General features: G+C 47.8%; 2 protein-coding genes and 1 long non-coding RNA gene across 3 annotated transcripts; 1 reads left to right on the forward strand and 2 right to left on the reverse strand.

Annotated features, from left to right (window-relative positions):
* Window positions 1-375: 375 nt before the first annotated feature.
* Window positions 376-1829, reverse strand: SMIM26 (small integral membrane protein 26). Its single transcript, XM_064415225.1, has 2 exons — window positions 1652-1829; window positions 376-808 (listed from the first exon to the last, which is right to left on the reverse strand). The coding sequence occupies exons 1-2, from the start codon at window positions 1779-1781 to the stop codon at window positions 624-626; spliced, it is 315 nt and encodes a 104-aa protein (XP_064271295.1). The 5' UTR covers window positions 1782-1829; the 3' UTR covers window positions 376-623.
* A 3-nt stretch (window positions 1830-1832) lies between these two features.
* Window positions 1833-6305, forward strand: LOC135297536 (uncharacterized). Its single transcript, XR_010359502.1, has 2 exons — window positions 1833-1983; window positions 2468-6305. It is a non-coding gene; the product is annotated as an uncharacterized LOC135297536 (long non-coding RNA).
* Window positions 2078-16520, reverse strand: SEC23B (SEC23 homolog B, COPII coat complex component). Its single transcript, XM_064415224.1, has 20 exons — window positions 16357-16520; window positions 14355-14591; window positions 13307-13364; window positions 12634-12720; window positions 12217-12453; window positions 11766-11851; window positions 11169-11313; window positions 10486-10644; window positions 9691-9806; window positions 8648-8771; window positions 8090-8170; window positions 7686-7775; window positions 7336-7442; window positions 7047-7200; window positions 5673-5750; window positions 5215-5376; window positions 4898-4984; window positions 3750-3905; window positions 2867-2932; window positions 2078-2344 (listed from the first exon to the last, which is right to left on the reverse strand). The coding sequence occupies exons 2-20, from the start codon at window positions 14573-14575 to the stop codon at window positions 2255-2257; spliced, it is 2304 nt and encodes a 767-aa protein (XP_064271294.1). The 5' UTR covers window positions 14576-14591; window positions 16357-16520; the 3' UTR covers window positions 2078-2254.
* Between the last annotated feature and the right edge of the window lie 865 nt (window positions 16521-17385).

A 17385-nucleotide genomic window follows, 5' to 3' on the forward strand; every position in this document is an offset into this window, starting at 1 on the left:
TCAGCACAGTTCCTGATGAAGAGTCCCTCTCCCAGCAGCATCCCTGCTGGGCCCCTTCAGCAACTGGAAGGATCTGGAAGCTGAGGTGTGTGGGCAGAGGAAATGGAGACAGCTTTCCATACAGCAAGACGGGAAACCTTAGATCCCCTTGTGGGGCAGGGCAGGATGTGTCCTAAAAGGGCTGTAGGGAGAGCCCCAAGAGAAACAGGGAAGGGATGTCCATAAGGACTAGGGAAAACCCCACAGAACGAACATTGTTTCTGGCCACAGAGCTGAGGGACAGTACCCTGAAGAACAAGATCCCTAAAGAACAAGAGCCTAGAGTAGAACATTCAGTAAGACTTTAGCTTACAGAAACATTTCCACACTTGTAACTCATCTCTCGAGCTTTTATTTGAAGGACCATTAAGAGCTCCAAAACATTAAACTACATTCCTCGCCATTTACTCATCATTCCTGAAGTATCCATTTCAGAGCTGAGGAGCCATCCCAGGTACAGCCTGGATGGCCTGGGTTTGTCCTGCTGGGAAAGCAGCTCCAGCAATGCAAGGGACAGTGTTCCAGCAGTGCTCTGGGATGATGTTCTCAGAGGTCCAGCACAGCGTTCCGAGCTTCTGCACAGCTCACTTTTCAGAAGGAGGGTCACCATTAGGAACAAAGAATGATACCACACGCCTGAGCAGCCGAGTAAGAGGAGGCTGAACCTCTTTGTATGTTATTTCTGTTGTCACTGTCAATCCAAAAGGATATTCCTTAGTGTGTACTTCCTTGCGGGGCCCTTGGTTTGCCTCAGGATCATTTTCATTCTCTAAGGAATAGAAAGGATGGTAAGTGGGGGGCAGGGGGGGAAGACAAAAAAGAGCACATCAATAAAATGTTTTATCCCTTTATCACTGCAGCCACATGGGCATTCAGTATTCTTTTTGCTTTTTCTTCCATTCTGAGGATCAGATAGGAAAGATCTGTTAACCATAGCCAGAAAAACGGATTTAATGGGGTAAATCAGATACCTGCACTGGTTACTGGACAATTATCAGTACTATAATAGCAGTAACAGCAGGTTTCCCAAGCTATCCACATCAAAGCTAGCCCAAGCAGCCCAGTGCAAACACCCATTAATTCCATTATCTGACCGCACTCGGTAAAGAAATCCTTCCTAATGTCCAGCCTAACCCTCCCGCAGCACAGCTTCGAACCATTCCCACAGCGCAGATAAAAGCAACAGGTTGGGAAGAGCCTAGTGCCCGCTCCTGTGACTCGAGACAGAGCACGAGCTTCTCCCATGGACACGGGATTCACCTCCCTTCAGGAGGGCCTGCCGGGGGCGGCCCGGGCGGACACCCGCCTCACGCAGCCCGAGCGGAGCCCGAAGCGCTCCGGCAGCCGCACAGCCCCAGGTGCCCCTAGGGGCGGGCGGGCAGCACCCAGCGTTACCTTCCCCGGCCGGGAAGCGCTGGGAGCGGGACGGGACGATCCCGGTGCCCGCCCGGGCAGCGAGGAGAGCCCGGCACCGCCCCCGGCCCAGCTCCCCCTCACGCAAGCCCCGCCCCCCGGGCAAGCCCCGCCCCGGACGCGACGCGCGCCGAGCGGGCTGTCCCTCAGCGAAACCTCCCCACCCCCCGGCGGTGACCGCAGGCCCCGCTGCCGGTACCGGAGCCGGTGCCGGTGCTGCCTTTCTCCAGGCGGCTGTAGTAGATGAGGCCGCCCAGCGTGGTCCAGGCGCCCAGCGAGTAGAGCAGCGCGGCCCGGGCGTTCCACACGGCGGCGCGCGCCGGCTTCATGGCCGCCCGCGCGGACGCGAGAGAGGCCCCGCCCCCAGAGGGGGCACGCGCGGGGGGGCGGGGCCAAAGGAGCCAAGAGCCGCCCGTGGCACCGGCAGCGGGATTTGGGAACACTGAGGAGCTGTGCTCCTAGCCGGCTTTACTTGTCATTATTACAGCCCCCTGCTTGCTGGGAGACCTCTTAAGGACATTAAATGTTAAGGTAAAGGCTGTCGAAATCTCTGTTGGCTAAAACACCTTTCAACTCTAATTAGAAAACGCAGAGTGAACAGAACACAGACCAACAGCAATACAAATAAATTAGAAGGGAGAAGTAAAAAACTCTCCCTGAATGTTTATTTCGTGTAACAGTTAAAATCCCTAGTTTAAAAGAGAGGAAAGGAAATGTAAATAAATTGGTCCACGTCTGTCATCAACACGATCCATGTAAAGATCCATGTAAATCCTCTGCTCCTGCTGCTCAGTCCGACCAGTCACGATGCACTTGAAACCGCCAGCTTTTTGAGGTGGTCCATGAACACCTGGAGACTCACATCATCTGTCAGGATCGGGGCTCCGGATTCCTGCAGAAGAAACAAAGAAACAACGAGCCTAAAACACTGTTGCTAACACAGGGGAAGAACTGAAAGTAAATCAGATGTCAGCACTCTGACCTAATTGCCTGCTAAAACCTTTTTCTCCCGCAGCAGACAGATGCTGCCCTTTGGCAACAGCACCAGCATTATCCTCTCCTACAATCTGAACTGTTGCAGGGAAGTCTCTTCTTCCTAAAGCGCTGGGAATTTTGCTGCCCAAAGCTCTACACAAACAAGGTAAGCAAAGAGGATAAAAAGTCTAGTATTCTCAGCTAAATTAGATCCATATCTATCCATATGCTAGTTGCTTTTTCCAGAATACTGAAAAAGCATGACATGCAGGCTTGAAAACTCCATTCTGATCATCCAGTGCTGCCATGATAAGGAGCCAAAGACAAATGTAGCACTGTTTGTGGCCACTTGGTGAGACAGGATGGCCACTGCACACACAAACGTGTCCATGTGTATTTTACAGCACTCCCAAAGATGAGCAGCTCCTCCGTTGCTTACCTGGCCCCAGGCATAGAGGTTGTTGTGGGTCTGAGAAGGATTCACTTTAGACAGGAGGAACCGGGCCTATAAAGACAAAAAGAGGAGGAGTTTGGTAAAATGAGAGACCTGTCTGCTCCCTCAGGCTTCATCTCACCTGAGATGCATGGCCAGCAATGTTCCTCTGCTTTTGCAAGGTACTGAGTTAACTTAAGCAGGTTTCAAGTCCAGAAATCCCTGCTCCACAGACAGCTTGTCCCCAGGGGCACTGAGTATCCTGCTACAGCAGGATGTGCTCGCCTGGCAGGGCAGCTCTGATTCCACGGGACAGGAACCCATGGCACAGGAAACACCAGCACTGTTCTTCTCCCTATGCCACATCTGCTCCTCCAAAAAGGGCTCAGTGCCAGACCAGTGTAACAGGGTCACAGCAAAAATCAACACCAAATATTTAGTTTGGAGCATCAGTTCCTGCCTCTTCACTGCTACAAACAACTGCAGCACATTGCAATTCCAGGAAGAGTGAAAATAAGAACAATTTTATATCCTCATTCAGCGTTTGAGAATGAAGATACACATGGTCAATCACTCAGCATTGCTGTCCTAGCAAGCTAACTATAGGTACAAAGCCAAATCATTTATTTCCCACCTTTTTACTAGGGAATAAAAACATACTTAAGTTGGCTTTTCCATTTTTTTTTCCACCCTCAAATTTTATAACCATATCCAGCAAGTGATCAGTATCTATTAAAGACAGAGTTGTAGTAAAAATTTATAAGAAAATATGCAAGCTCTGTACTTTGAAGAGCTAAACTGTGTTTGACTACCAGAACCTTTCAAAAAAGCAGAATGAGCCATTTGCTCTAGGTAACAACAGAAAGAATTCCTCCAGAAACTTCCTTACCTGACTGCCCCCGTGCTCAGTGTGGATGTAACGTGGCATTGGGAATCTGGTCTGCAAGATTTCCTGGGCATCATCCAGTGGGGCTTGCAGGAGGTGCTTAAAGTTTTCATATTCAGGCATGTCCTGGTATCCAGCTTTCTGCCACTGGGCAATAGTCTGTTGATGGGACAGGAAAAAAAATTAAAATGGAGCAGGGATATCTACAAGCCTCCCCTTTTTACCCTGCATGTCTCAAAGCAGCAGAATGCTGCATGTGCTTCCACTTAGGGGCAAACACACACCTTCACCACTGTGCCTACAACATTACTTTCTGTCCCCAAATTTAAGCACAAGAACCCAACACAAAAGCTAGCAGCAATTTGTGCAGTGCCAGAGCAGTTTGTTGAAAATCTTCAATATGCTTCAGCCTGTGCCAACACAGAAGCATTTATAAATCACTGACATTTTGAATCTGACTTGGCCTTACAGTATTTTCAAGGTATCCATTGCATGCACCATATGTCTGCAGCAATTCCTCTATAAGTACACAGGCCAGACACTCAGCTCTTCCCTTGTCTGGTTTTTACCCAGTTACTGAGTGTCCTGCTCTGCAACAGAAGACAGAAACTCCTTAAGGTAACTCCTGAAGATTTTTAGAAAGTATCTAAGCACTTCTCTCAGTCATGAGAGGAATATAGCATCAGCTTCCAAACCCATCCAGTATTTAAAAGCAAAAACTGGGAAACTGCCTAACTGATTTCTTGAAGAGCCGCAGTACTTAAGTATGAAAACCCTGCAACCAAAATTCTGTCACTCCTCTGAAAATACTTGCAACTCTGTCAAAATATGTATCCTCTTGTCAACTCTGCCCTGCTTAATTTACAGTTTCTCTGGCCTTTTCCAGGGATGGTAAGGGACAACTTTCATGGCCAAGCTACCACAACTGCTGCTACTCAGTGCAGAACATATCCTTAGTGGTTCCAGTATTATTTTTACTCTGACAGTGGTGGGAATTGTATTACAACAAGCAGCATGTACATGACAGGATCATTTTGCTGTGTGAGCTTTGCAAGAAGTTTGTTCATATTTCCTACTAGCAGCAAAGCTGTCTGCATGCATGGCAGGAGGGAAGGGGCACAAAGAGAGAAAGAGAATGTGTTTCACCATACCTCACCAAGGTAGATAACTATCTGGAAGAAAGTATCCATCAGCAGGATTCTGTCAGGAAGAATACTGCTGCTGTCCAAAAGCACTGGCTGGGGAAAATAAAGAACAAAGTCAGGCACCCCTATACCCTCAGATCTCAGGATGCCAGAGAGCAACTTCTATGCCCATCAAAGTGTAATTTGATATAATCTTGAATAAAAGTATATTGTCTTTTAATAATTTTTTAAAATCTACATGGGCCTTTTGGCTAAAATAGTGTTACTTCAACTGAACACTCATTTTGAGTTGATTGAGCTCTTCCTAGAAAACACAGACTCACCTCAGGAGGCCCATGGAAAGAATAAGCATAAAGGATGGGCTGGATCATAATGAGGGACTGGGTCAGATCCTGCCTGGCAAAGTGGTGCCGGTAATAGGAAGACTCATCTGGGCTGTTGTTGAAGACCTGCAGGAATGGCGAGCGGCGTAGGTGGAAGATGAACTGCACCACAAAGAGGAGTGACACAAGAAATGTCAGCCAAAGTTGCCAAGGCATCTGGAACCAATTCCAGTATTTTTGAACAGCAAATTCTTTGGGAAAAGTGTGCCCCTTAATAACTCCCCAGATTTCTTCTCTTTTTGGTCTCTTGCAGTGCTGAACTACAGGACCAGTCCATTACATTAAAAAAGCACCTGTTCCTCCCCTCCTGAATCTGATAAATAGTGCAAGATGTTTTATCATCATTCCCACTCACCCCTGCACACTTTTCCCATGGCTGTGGGAAGTGACATTCTTACCTGAGGATACAAAGAAAATGATTCTGACAGCCTAAAGGAGTTGGGATCATCTTTGTTGTATTGTCCAAATTTCTGACACTGTTGGAAGTAAAATGGGTACTTTAATTATCTCTTTTTTCTATTTTTTCCTTTTTTAATAGAATTTACATCTCTTTTTCTACAGAGTGTTCTTCTGCTAATTTTTAAACAATCAAGGCATGAACCTAACAAGAACAAATACTACAGCATTTACAGGTTATTTTTCTTTAAATCAGTGTTTTTCTGGAATGAGAATGAAGATTTAATATTTTTTTTTCCATAAAGTCTAGATTTGAAATTATCAAAGAATGAAAGAAATGGTGCCTCTACAGCACTACCCTTTTTTTTTCCTTTCATTCAGGGCTATTACACCTAAACTGTTCTGTACCCTATAGAACACTTCTTACAGAATAGCAGATCAGTATTTCACTCTTTCACTGAAACTAAGTATCAGTGGTTTTAGAAATTAAACTGTAAATGATCCCACAGTCACTGCAGCAAACAGTTTGCTCCTGTTTGTGCTTGTGCTCCAATCTCTATTTGACTGGCCCTGGTTTTTTAGAGTCTGATGTGCCATATTGTGTTAGTACCAACCCCACATGGGTGTTTGGACAACCAGCACTGATTCAGACAATTTGGGCTTGTGAAACTGAAACCAAGAGACAGTAGGAGGTTGCAGAATTATTTCAGATTACTGTCCTGAACTTGCCCACATCTGAATGCTGTGCCCAGCTTTGGGCTCTCCAGTGCAAGACAAACATGGACACACTGGTATAGCAGAGACCAGCAAGTTAGTCAGGGGTTGGAGTGTCTTATGAAGAAAATGAAGCTGAAGAAGATGGGTTTGTTCAGCCTAGTGAAGAGTGAGATCAGGGAGTCAAGCTTGCTGTCTACCTGACTGGTAACTGGGGAAATGGAAATTCTGATTGAGAGATAGGGGCAGGGAAGAGAAAAAAAAAAAAAAAAACAAACCAGTGACTGTGACCAGACATTGGAACAGGCTGTCAAGAGAAACATAAGAAATCCCACCTTTGGAGATCTTCAGAACAAGACTTGGAGCAAGCTGCTCTAACTTCAGAGCTGGTCCTACTTTAAGCAGGAGAATTGAGCCAGTGACCATCCCACCTGCATTACTCTGTTTCCCTATCCCTTATTCAATCCCTTTCAGCATGATGGGATGCTCACCTATCCCATCCTAAATTTGCTGATCACACTGGGTTCTGAGTTATTCCACGCTACACCTCTGTGACCATGATCCAAGCACAAACAAAGCAAGTCAATCTGAACAAAGACTGCTGTTGTCTCTCCCATTTTCACTGAAATCAAGAATGCCCCCAAGCTCAGTGTTGGTCTTACCAGCCTGATGAGCTGCCTGTCCAGCCACCGCAGAACATCAGGGCCCTCCTCAGACTCAGCCCTGTACACTCCCAGCCGTGCCATGAGCACGGCAGCTGCCTCCTGGTCGAACGCGGCCTCGATGTGCTGCAGCTGAGTCTGTGCATCTGCCCAGCTGCAGGGCGAGCAAAGGTTTAATGCCACGTGCACCCACGTGTGCCAATGCACCCAGCAAAAAGCCAGGAATCCCAGCACAGGTGGGAGCTGAAGCTGCTGCCACTGTGCCAGAGCACTGGCACGGGGTACTCACTTTCTGGCTACGGTGGTGACACGGATGCGCTTCTGGGTGCTGGAGTGTTGGTACTGGGTGACAAACTGCACTGCCCCTCTGCCCCCCTGAGGGATGGGTGCATTGTGCTGCAAATGAAACAAGGGCAGACTTCAAAACACGATGCCTTTTCCAGAACTCTTCCCCCACAGCACACAAAAGAAAGAGACACATGCAAAAAAAAAAATCTGAAATTATTTTCTCATCACAAAACACTTGGCTGCTTTGCAGCCATCCACCTGCAACACAGGGGGTGCCATTGCATTTTCTAGACCTGTAACAACTAGTCTGATGAGTAAAAAAGATGATTAAAAAAAAAAGCCAAGACTGACCTGATTTACCACTTCAAAGTAAATAGCCAGAGTTGTACTGGGATCCAAACTACAGATTTTCCATTGAGATGTCCCTCCAATTCCAAGTTCCTGCACAGAATCAAAAAGAAAGCAGCAATTTTCCTCTAGCAGCAGGAAAGGAAAGCTTATGTTAAATTCTGATCAGAGGTACAATAAATGGCAGGCCTTCTAGATTCTGCATATTTTGGGTGTGAATGAAGTTACTGAAGGCCATACAGTTAAAAGAAACCCTTAGGAAGCAAGAATTTAGTCTAAGAAAGACTGTTATTTCCTAGGGATGTTTCCTGGAAAACTGGCATTCTGGTTCAACTGTAGGTCTAGACAGAAACTTTGCATTGTATATTTACTTCTTTGTTAAAGATTTTTCCATGTCACAAACTTACATTTTCAGACACACACGGCCCTTTAGCATTCAGAGATATGCATGGTCCAATGGCTCCTGCAATTTTCAGCTCCCTGGAGGTCTTGAACAAGGTAAAAAAAAAAAAAAAAGAGTTTGGTTTTTTTTTTATGAAGTCAGTCAAATAGAATACACACAGTCTAAATTAGTTGCTCAGCTTTAATGAGACAGTATTTTCCCAGACCATCCACTGCTACAATTAGTGAAGATAAGAGAATCTACAGAACCACATTTTAATAATGAAGACATATTTACAGGTATTAAACAATATGAAACGTTCCTTGTTGAGTGAGAAGAGGCTGCTTTAAATAAAACATAACCAAACCAAACAAACAAAACAATAAAACCCACACAACAACAACAAAATTACTATGCTTCCAAATAAATATCCCTGCAGTACAGTACTTCTCCCAAAGAAGCACTACATCTGACCTCAGATATGTAGACATTCCTGCACCCCAAACATCCCAGAGACTTAAAATGACTTATTAATCAACAGCACTTGTATTTCCCCATTACTGCAGTCAAACTCATCTCTCACCTTCACATCCAGATTTGCACCAAAAGCCATCCTAAATTCCCCATTGTAGCCTTTGCTAAACACCCTCTGGAAGGTCTGCTTGAAGAGAGAAGTGTTGAAGGAGTCTCCCATCACCATGTGTCCTCTGGGAAAGAAAAAACAAGGCAACTGAAGCAGCTGGGAACTAGAAGTACAAAGGATACATCCCTGAGCCTCTGACACGTGCAAACACATGCAGTTACTGCTTTAGAGCATGCCTTTGCATAGGCAGGATTCATACCAGGGAGTATGGGTGTCTCCTACAAAGCCACACAGGTTAGTGCTCCACCTTTGTCATTTCCTTTCTCAGCTCTGTTTCTTGCCATTGCTTCAGCTGCCTTCAAAACGTTTGTGTTTCAACCCTGCTCATCCTGCTTTCCCTGAGCAGGGCTGGAACCACCCACACCACACCAGAGGTGGCTGCACCACTGCAGCACAGGGAAGGTGCTGGGCCTCCCCTAAGTGTCCTGGCAAACCCAGGTCTGCCAGATGCAGCTCAGTAACACATCCACAGGGTCAACCAGTCTCTCTTCTCCTTGCTGAGCACTGAGGGGTTATTTACAAACACCTTGCACTTGCAGTAAGACATGCCAAGTCCTCAAAAGGCCTGGGTTAGCACACAGCCTTCCTCACAGAGACCAGTTCTAGCAGTATGGGACAGAAACCCTTACCCCTTAAGACATGTCACTTAAAACTGAGCCCAGGGAAGTCAAGAATCCCTGGAGAAAGCATAAGCGAGCTGTTAAGCAGAGAAAATCTGGCCCACACAAGGAAAACTTCTACCCACCATTGAGTTTTCTAACAGCAGTGCTAATTCACATGCTGCTTTGAGACTCCAGAAATGTAGACTGGGATCAGGTGAGGCTTGCCATATAATTCCTGGCAAATTCAAACCACAGTTTAGAACAGAACGATAAAAAACCTTCTGCCTTGACAGCACACCTAATTGCTTCCTGAACTTCTCCCCCTCCAAAAACACCCCAAAAAGCAGGTGCCAGCTGTGTGCTGCCCTGCTGTGAACATACCCAGTGAGGTTTGCACAGCACTTCATCTCCAGCAGCCCTGTCTGGTCCAGGGCACAGGCGTAGATGTCGATGCAGTGCCCGTTGGCCGCAGAGCGGTTGGCCAGAGTCTCGTAGTGCTGGGAACACACACACAGGGGTTAGGAGGCTGCAATTGCTGCAAGTTCTGCAATTTCTGCTGCTCCCCACCTCAGGCCAACACAAGGTACAGATGGGGAAACCACCAGTGCTGTGGTAGCTGAAGAGATGTTGGCTACAGCTCCCTTCTAGGATGAGGGATGCATTTGGATGAGCCTGAGTTTATTGTCCCAAATATAAACAGTGCATAAATGACAAGGGATCATCTAGTCTGTGATGACTTGCTGGGAACCCAAAGATAGTTAGGAGAACAAGTGTCATCCTGCTTTCTCTAAGCTGACAGGCACATTTCATATCTGACATTTTTTCTATTTTAATGGTTGTTTTATGTCAAGAAGACAAAGGAGGCTTTCTGGAAATAACCAGTTTTTGGGAGATTTGTTCCTCTCCAGGAGGAGATACAATAATGCAGATGAACAAATTCTCCACCCACCATAAGCTACTAAAAAACACTGAAATACTTTCTTCTCTGAGAAGGCACAAGGCCATGATGGAGAACTAACTAGGAGGAAGCTTTTTTACTCTCCCCTTAAGCATCCTCATAATTTAGCATACACAAAGACTCAGATTATTTCAAGGACAACCATGCAACCCATGTAGTGCTCCGACAAAACATTCAGTTTCAGTTTTTAAACACACCCATCAAGCCCTAGTACCTACTTTGGTGGCCTTCTTCATGAACCTTGCATTATCCTTCTCTATGTCATGCCAGGAACGGATGGGTGTTTTCAGCTCATCTCCCACCACCATGCCTGGCCCTTGCGTTGGTGGCCCGCCTGTGAACAACATTATTCTGGCCCCTGTGTTTGGAAATGTGCCCTAAAATAAAAACAAAGACTTGTATCAGAGAGGGGGAGGAGGGGGGAAAAAAGGGAAACTGATTAAATAGTAACAATTCTTTCTTTAGAGAAGGGTCTGCACATGATCCTGCAGTGTCAGTGGGGACCTGTCCCTGCTAGAGGCCACCTTGATAAATAGTGATGCACTTCCTGACAGTCACAGCACTCACATAAAGTTTAAACTCAAACCATATCAAGCTTCATGTCTTCAAAACAGGAAGCAGGCGGTTTCTGTTCTCTTTACTTATATCTTAGATAATACTTAGATAAATCCAGTGCATAGTATCACCTCTTGTGTGGCAACACACACAAGAATCAGAGACCTTTAAACACCATTAGATGGAACCTTCCAGCCCACCTACATCAGCCAGTGCTAGCACAGCTCAAATGTCAGCAGACAAATTGCCCCTCTGCACCCCACTGTAACCCAGCTGCACTCATCTCAGCAGGTATGGCCATGTGCTTACTTTGGCCTCTCATCTCAAAGCACAGCATTGGAAGTACCTCCAATAAGCCAACTGCAATTGAAAGAGCCACTCCAGTAGATCGCAAGGGTCTCTTTCCCTGGGTCACTGGCCACGGGTCCCTCTGCAGCTCTCCAAGCAGATCTGTTAAATTCATGTCAATCTTATGCACAGGCTGGAGGAACCTGCAAAAATTCAAAATAGTGTTTTCCTGCTTCTAAGTTTGGAGAAGAAAGAAGCTGCCTCTTTGTTTCTGGCACACATAAAATTCACTGAGACAATAATCAGAAGTAGAGACATGCAGCAGGCTGTCTTCTTACATGCAAACTTTCCAAGATAACAAGCCTGTGCAAAATAAAAAATTTGACCAAAGGAAAACATCAGGAACTGACAAGAAGGCAAAGTCACATAAAGAACAGGAAAGAAGTTCAAAAGTGAGTTTGTTGAAAGGCATGAGAGCTACCACTGAAAAAGAGAAGCTGAGAAAGAGAAAACTGTGCTCAATGGAGGTAAATAACTGTGACAAGACAATACCATTTAAATCTCCTTTCCCCTCCTGGGAAACCCAGGGTTAGAAGTGTGATCTATGGGTACAAAGGAGCATAAAACATCTGTGTGCTGTGTTGGTGAAGCTTACCTGCTGGAAATAACAGGCTGCTCTGGAGTTTGAAGAGGTCTTCCCTGTTGCATGGGGACAGCTGGCCTCGAAAGCCCAAGCATATCCTAAGAACAGGAAAGAGGAGGCAGAGATGCACTATTCAAACACTAACCATATTACTTGTATTACTGCTTAATATACCCTGATGCCTGCAATACTGCAGCACTAAATACACTTTAATCTGTAAAATTATTATCTTTGCACTGCCATTAGGAATGGATCATGGGTTCATTATGTGAGATATAAAAACTCAGTCCTGAACAAGCTTCCAAGACATTTACAAAAGCAAAAAGACAGGACAGGTACTGGGAGAGCAACAGGCTCACAGTTGAGAGCACCAAGCCCTCCTTTCTCCCAGAGAGCCCTGTGCTTGAGAGCCCAGCAGAGCTGAGAGGTACAAGCCCCTGGCCTGAGGGATGGCAGAGCACACCTGGATTTGCTTTGCTGTCAGGTCCTTGGTGCCCCGGAAGACGTAGCTCTTGGAAATCCCTTCACAGCTCAGCTCGTGAACCTGGACCATGCGGCCAAAAGTGATGAGCCCCACCAGGGCATCGGGAGGCAGCAGGCTCAGGGACATCTGCAGGGACTCCTTCAGGGCCTGCAAATCCTCCTCTTCCAAACACGTGTCCACAACATACAGGAAGATCAACGGTGTCTGCGGACCTCGCTGACGTGGGAAGAAATTACATTTTATAAAGCCTCCAGACAAGGAATAAAATGAGCCCCTTCTTAAGCACCTTGCAGACATGGTATTTATTTGCATTATCCTAAGAAAATTTTACACATATATCATTTGTCACAAACAAGACAATTCTGGGAGCTTCAACCTTGCCTGTGGTTCATTTACCTGCACTATGTATTCAATTGTTGAAAACTGAGGCATAAGCTCTGCTGGCTGATTGACTTCAGAAATGCCAGCATATGCTGGGGGAAACTGAAAAAGAGAACAAAAAATTAGGACAAGGAAGTTGCAGGACAAAAATGTAGGGCTCTCTTCTGCAGCACAGAGCCTGCCCTGTAGATGATGTGGTTATTCAACTTTTTATTTACTGCCACTGCACCAACCTGATTAATTCATTACAAGAAACCCACAGTGCTTTTCCTAAGCACTGACAAGAAGTGGACAGCAGGAGGGACACCTGCTCAATCCAGTGTAAATAATAAGTAAGGCTACAGCAGCAACAATGTAGTAGTTTAAATTCTTTTAGCCATAGTTTCTGATTGCAAAAGTCTACTCAAATCTAATGAATTCCATAATCTGCAGGAGTATTAAATATCAGATACAAAAAACAGACTGGGACACATGGAATAAAATAGCATTGTTATCTCCTTACATGCTCTGCATGCCAGTAAAATCACTGACAATATGTCAGATAAAGTAGACTGTACTCTAGCCTGGGCTCAGCAAGAGAAGAAAGCCAAGGGAAGGGATCTAGAGAAGCAGAATTTATGTTTAATGTCCAGGGAAGGCCATCAATAAAGTGTTCACTGAAAAGGTGGAAGTGCTTTTTCCAACATACCTGGTTTCTCTGAAAACAGAAGTTACAAGCCCAAAGCTTGGCCCGAAAGTCAACTTGGCTGCAAGGGAAAGATGAGGCATTGGTGTGACTTCAGGAACAATTTTACAGCAAAGCTTCACAATTAATTCATTAATCCATGCTGGTTCACAGCACTGAGGAAGAAAAAGACACTCCAGCTTGAACAGCAAGTGTTTTAGGGACTCAGACTCTGGTTCTATTACCAGGAAGTTCATTAGCTAATCCAGCCCTGCCATTTCCAGGCTTGTCAGCACGAGGAACCACTGACAGCTCTCTGAAGCTCAGCCCTTGGCAGACGCAGACTTGGGTCTAATAACAATTTCACTACACTCAGGCTCATCTCATTGTCTTACTGTTTGTGCAGCTCTAGCACCAAGTGCTCCAGTCTCAGAGCAGCAGGAGCCATCCACCCAGATCTTGTGCAAACACAGAACAAACAGGCTGTTCCCTGTCCTGCAGAGTTTACTCTCCTCAGCCCAGTACAACATCCTGCTAGTGCAGGATGCCTCGCCACGTTCTCATTCCATGGCTTTGATCTCATTTCACTTCCTCTTACTGGCATTCCCTGCTTTTTCTCAGCCCAACACCATGCCCTGAGTATGCATGATCATCACATGATTTTGGGACCGAGATATTCCTCTAAAATTACTTCATTATGCTCATACTGGAGCTGACCTACAAGCAGCAGGACGTGTAGGAAGCAGGAAAACAAGTGAACATCAGAGTCCAGAGCACATTATCAGTATAATGGGCATCTTTGTCTATTACGAGTTTCCTCATTCACCATGAAATTCTCTGGGATGCTGAGAGGACTCTCTGCCTTAACAGCCTCCCCAAAGATCCTCCTGTGTCCTCTGCTCTTGCCAGCTCTAGCACCAGGCATGTTGATGTATGGATTTTAACAATCCCACCACATCTAAAACGAAAGAGGCTGCCAGGCACAGGGCAGAGAATAAGGAAGCAGTGAAGCTCAGATGACAATTAGGCACTATCCAGCCCTTTCCAACATCCCCAGCCCAGCAGTTCCTACCAGAGTGGGTTGAGCACAGCTTTGCAGGTGGGCCTGCTGCAGAGCACCGGCTCATACTGCACGGGGGGCAGGTCCAGACGCTCCTTCAGCGGCGTCAGGAGACAGGCCAGGGGCACAACCATCCTGGTGGCCTCCAGCCTGCTGGAGGGCCACACGTTCCAGCTGAAGCGCACCCCGTCACGCTCCTCGTTCTGCTGGATGAACTCCAGGTACGTCGCCATGGCGCCGCAGAAGCTCCTGAAGGACACAAGAAGGCACCTTCGGGCAGCAGCACCTGTGTGGGCAACAGGGCTGCAAAGGGGCTCAGCAGATCAACCACAGGTGGGGGCACAGGACACTGCAGCACAAAGCCAACACAGTGCAATGAATTAATCCCATTATCAAACAAACCATGTGACTCCATTAATCCCTTCTGTCCAGTGCTCCCATCAGCATTACAGCCAATTAAAACACCACCAAATCCAACAAAGAAACAAGAAAGCCGGCACTCAAAGTCAGAATGCAAGAGGTTGGGGTTTTTTTTTCCTTATGATTCACATTTAACATCTCAAAATCCAATCAGCCTCATGCTGGCCTCAAGGCAATCCTGCCTGACTGGGTCAGTAAGGGAAGACAAGCCAGATTTGCAACATGTCCTGGAGCCTTCAGCTGAAATGCTGCAGGGAGAAAAGGAGGCCAAGTCTGACACCAAACCAATCACAAATGTCACCAAGCTGCCAGCCTGACCTGCTTACAAAGGGAAGGGACCACATGACAAAATATCAAAAAAGGTCTTTTGGACACCCACTCTGCACGGCATAATTGTCCCACTGCCAGTAAGAAAGGAACTGAGAGTCCAGAAGACTTCAGAAAACATCAAGGAGGAATATCCCCAACACAACAGAGAAATCATTATCTCTGTTGTCTCACTAAACTCTCCAAAATAAGGCATAAAAAAGAGCCTCCAGGCTATCACTACTTTTGATTTCTCTGACAAAGGCAAGAACAAGCTTACCAAAAAAACTTACTTGTCAAATCCAGAGCACAAAAACACCACACAGCACTGGCAGCAACTCACAGAGCCAGAAGCAGCAGCTCACAACCTGCTCCAGACAAGGAAACTCAGAGGTTCACCTACAGCTGCTCCAGGATTACCTTACTCCTGGTCCTCACTGCAGGTGGGATGTTCAGGAGGGCCACACACATGAAAAATCAGAAGCAACACCTCCCCTCGAATGAGGGGAAGTTTTGGTGTAACACTTTCTTACAGAACTCCAAATTCACTGACATTTTCCTCTTCCTTGCTATTAATGATGTAAATCAAGCTTAAGGGGAGAATTGCCCCACGTTTCCACCTCCCTCACTGGATGGACAAACAGAAGGGCTCACAACACATCCCCACCACAAACAGGTCTGTCAATGAGAAAGTCAGAGCCTGTAAAAGATCCCGCACAGCAGAACAACAACACAAACATCTGACATCTCAGGCATGCAGCACAGCCGCAGGGCAAATTTATTCCATGTTTTTTCCAGCTGTAGACCAGCATCACTTCCCTGCCCCAGGCAGAGCCCTGACTGCCGTGGTCTGTGGCCCTGCTTTGGGGTCAGGACAGGTGTAATCCTCCAGCTGCTGCTACAGGGGACACCACAGATGCCAGCTCGGCCCCGCAGAGCAGTGACCCCCGGCGCGGCCACAGGGCAAAGCGCTGCCGACCCTCCACAGGGGACACGCCGGAGCCCAGCCCTGCCCTGGGGGACACTGCCGAGCGCCAGCCCGGCCGAGGCGAGCAGCGCCGAGCCCGCGCTGCTCCGTGCGGCACCGCGGATCTCCCATGGGAGCACCGCGCCGGGAACACCGCGGGCCACCCTCAGCACCCCCCGGGGGACACCGCCGACCGCCCCCTTCCCCCTCAGGGGGGCCATCACCGACCGCCTCACACCGCGTCCCCTCAGGGAACACAGACCCCCCCCCATTCCCATTCCCATTCCCATTCCCATCCCCTCGGAGCCCCGCCGCTCCCACCTGCCCGCGCCGCCGGCTCGCGCCGCTCCCTCCCGGCACGCCCCGCGCGCCCGGCAAGGCCAGCTCAGCGGAACGCGCTGCCCGCGGCCAAGATGGCGGCGGCGGCGGCACGCCCGCCCCGCGCCCGCTGAGGGCCCGCCGCCATCTTGGCTGAGGGCACGCCGCGCCGCCCCTCAGAAGGAGGGGAGAGGCGTGACCCGGCCGAACGTGGCGGGGCGGCGGCCGCAGGGTGCTCGTCTTGGTTCCGCCTTGCCATGGCGGCGGACGGTGTGTCCCTGCTAAGTGTGGGATGCGGAGCCGCGTTCCTACCCCGGCACGGCGTGAGGGAAGCAGCTCTGCCCTCAAGGGGCTCGGCTGCTTGTGAGCGCGCTGTCGTGCTCAGCAGGGAGCACAGAACTTCCTGGGAAGGTGTTACAAGTAGCACTCCACTAATAACGCCGAGACACTTTTTAAATAAATAAACTGCGAGCCCCACACAGTCTCACCTTTGTCTCAGTTCCCGGCTCCTCTCTCGGGCCGAGGGTTCTGAGGCCATTCCATCCCAGCAGCAAGGCAGGGACAATCCATCAGATTTTCTTCCTCTTCTGTTCCCTGACCAAGCTTTACCCCACATCTGCTCGAGGCCACAGTGGTTCACCATTCTGCCAGGAAATCCGTACCCCAACCAACTGGGGAGACCCCTGCAGCGCCCAGACCCTCGGAGAGGAGAGGTCCAGGCATGGACACAATTTTCAGGGAGCCTGAGGATGTGGGTGGAGGTTTGGCACATCTGACTTGCCCCAGGAACTTGTCTCTGCCTTGAAATTAGGCAAATATGTGTCCCTCTTTCATTGCTTCCATCTTGTGTTGCTTCCCAGACTCTCTTCCCAAGGCAGGGAGGTAAAGCCTTTTCCTAGTGAGCCCAAGACAGGAATCCTGCCCTGCAGCTTTGTGTGATGCCGTGCAAGTAGTATTTGTCCCATCTGAATGCATGGATGCAAATCCATTCCTGAATCCTGCAGGCTTTCACACATATTCGAGGTGCAAAGG

Source organism: Passer domesticus, chromosome 3 (assembly GCF_036417665.1).
Source record: "Passer domesticus isolate bPasDom1 chromosome 3, bPasDom1.hap1, whole genome shotgun sequence".
In the NCBI taxonomy this organism is placed as follows: domain Eukaryota; kingdom Metazoa; phylum Chordata; class Aves; order Passeriformes; family Passeridae; genus Passer; species Passer domesticus.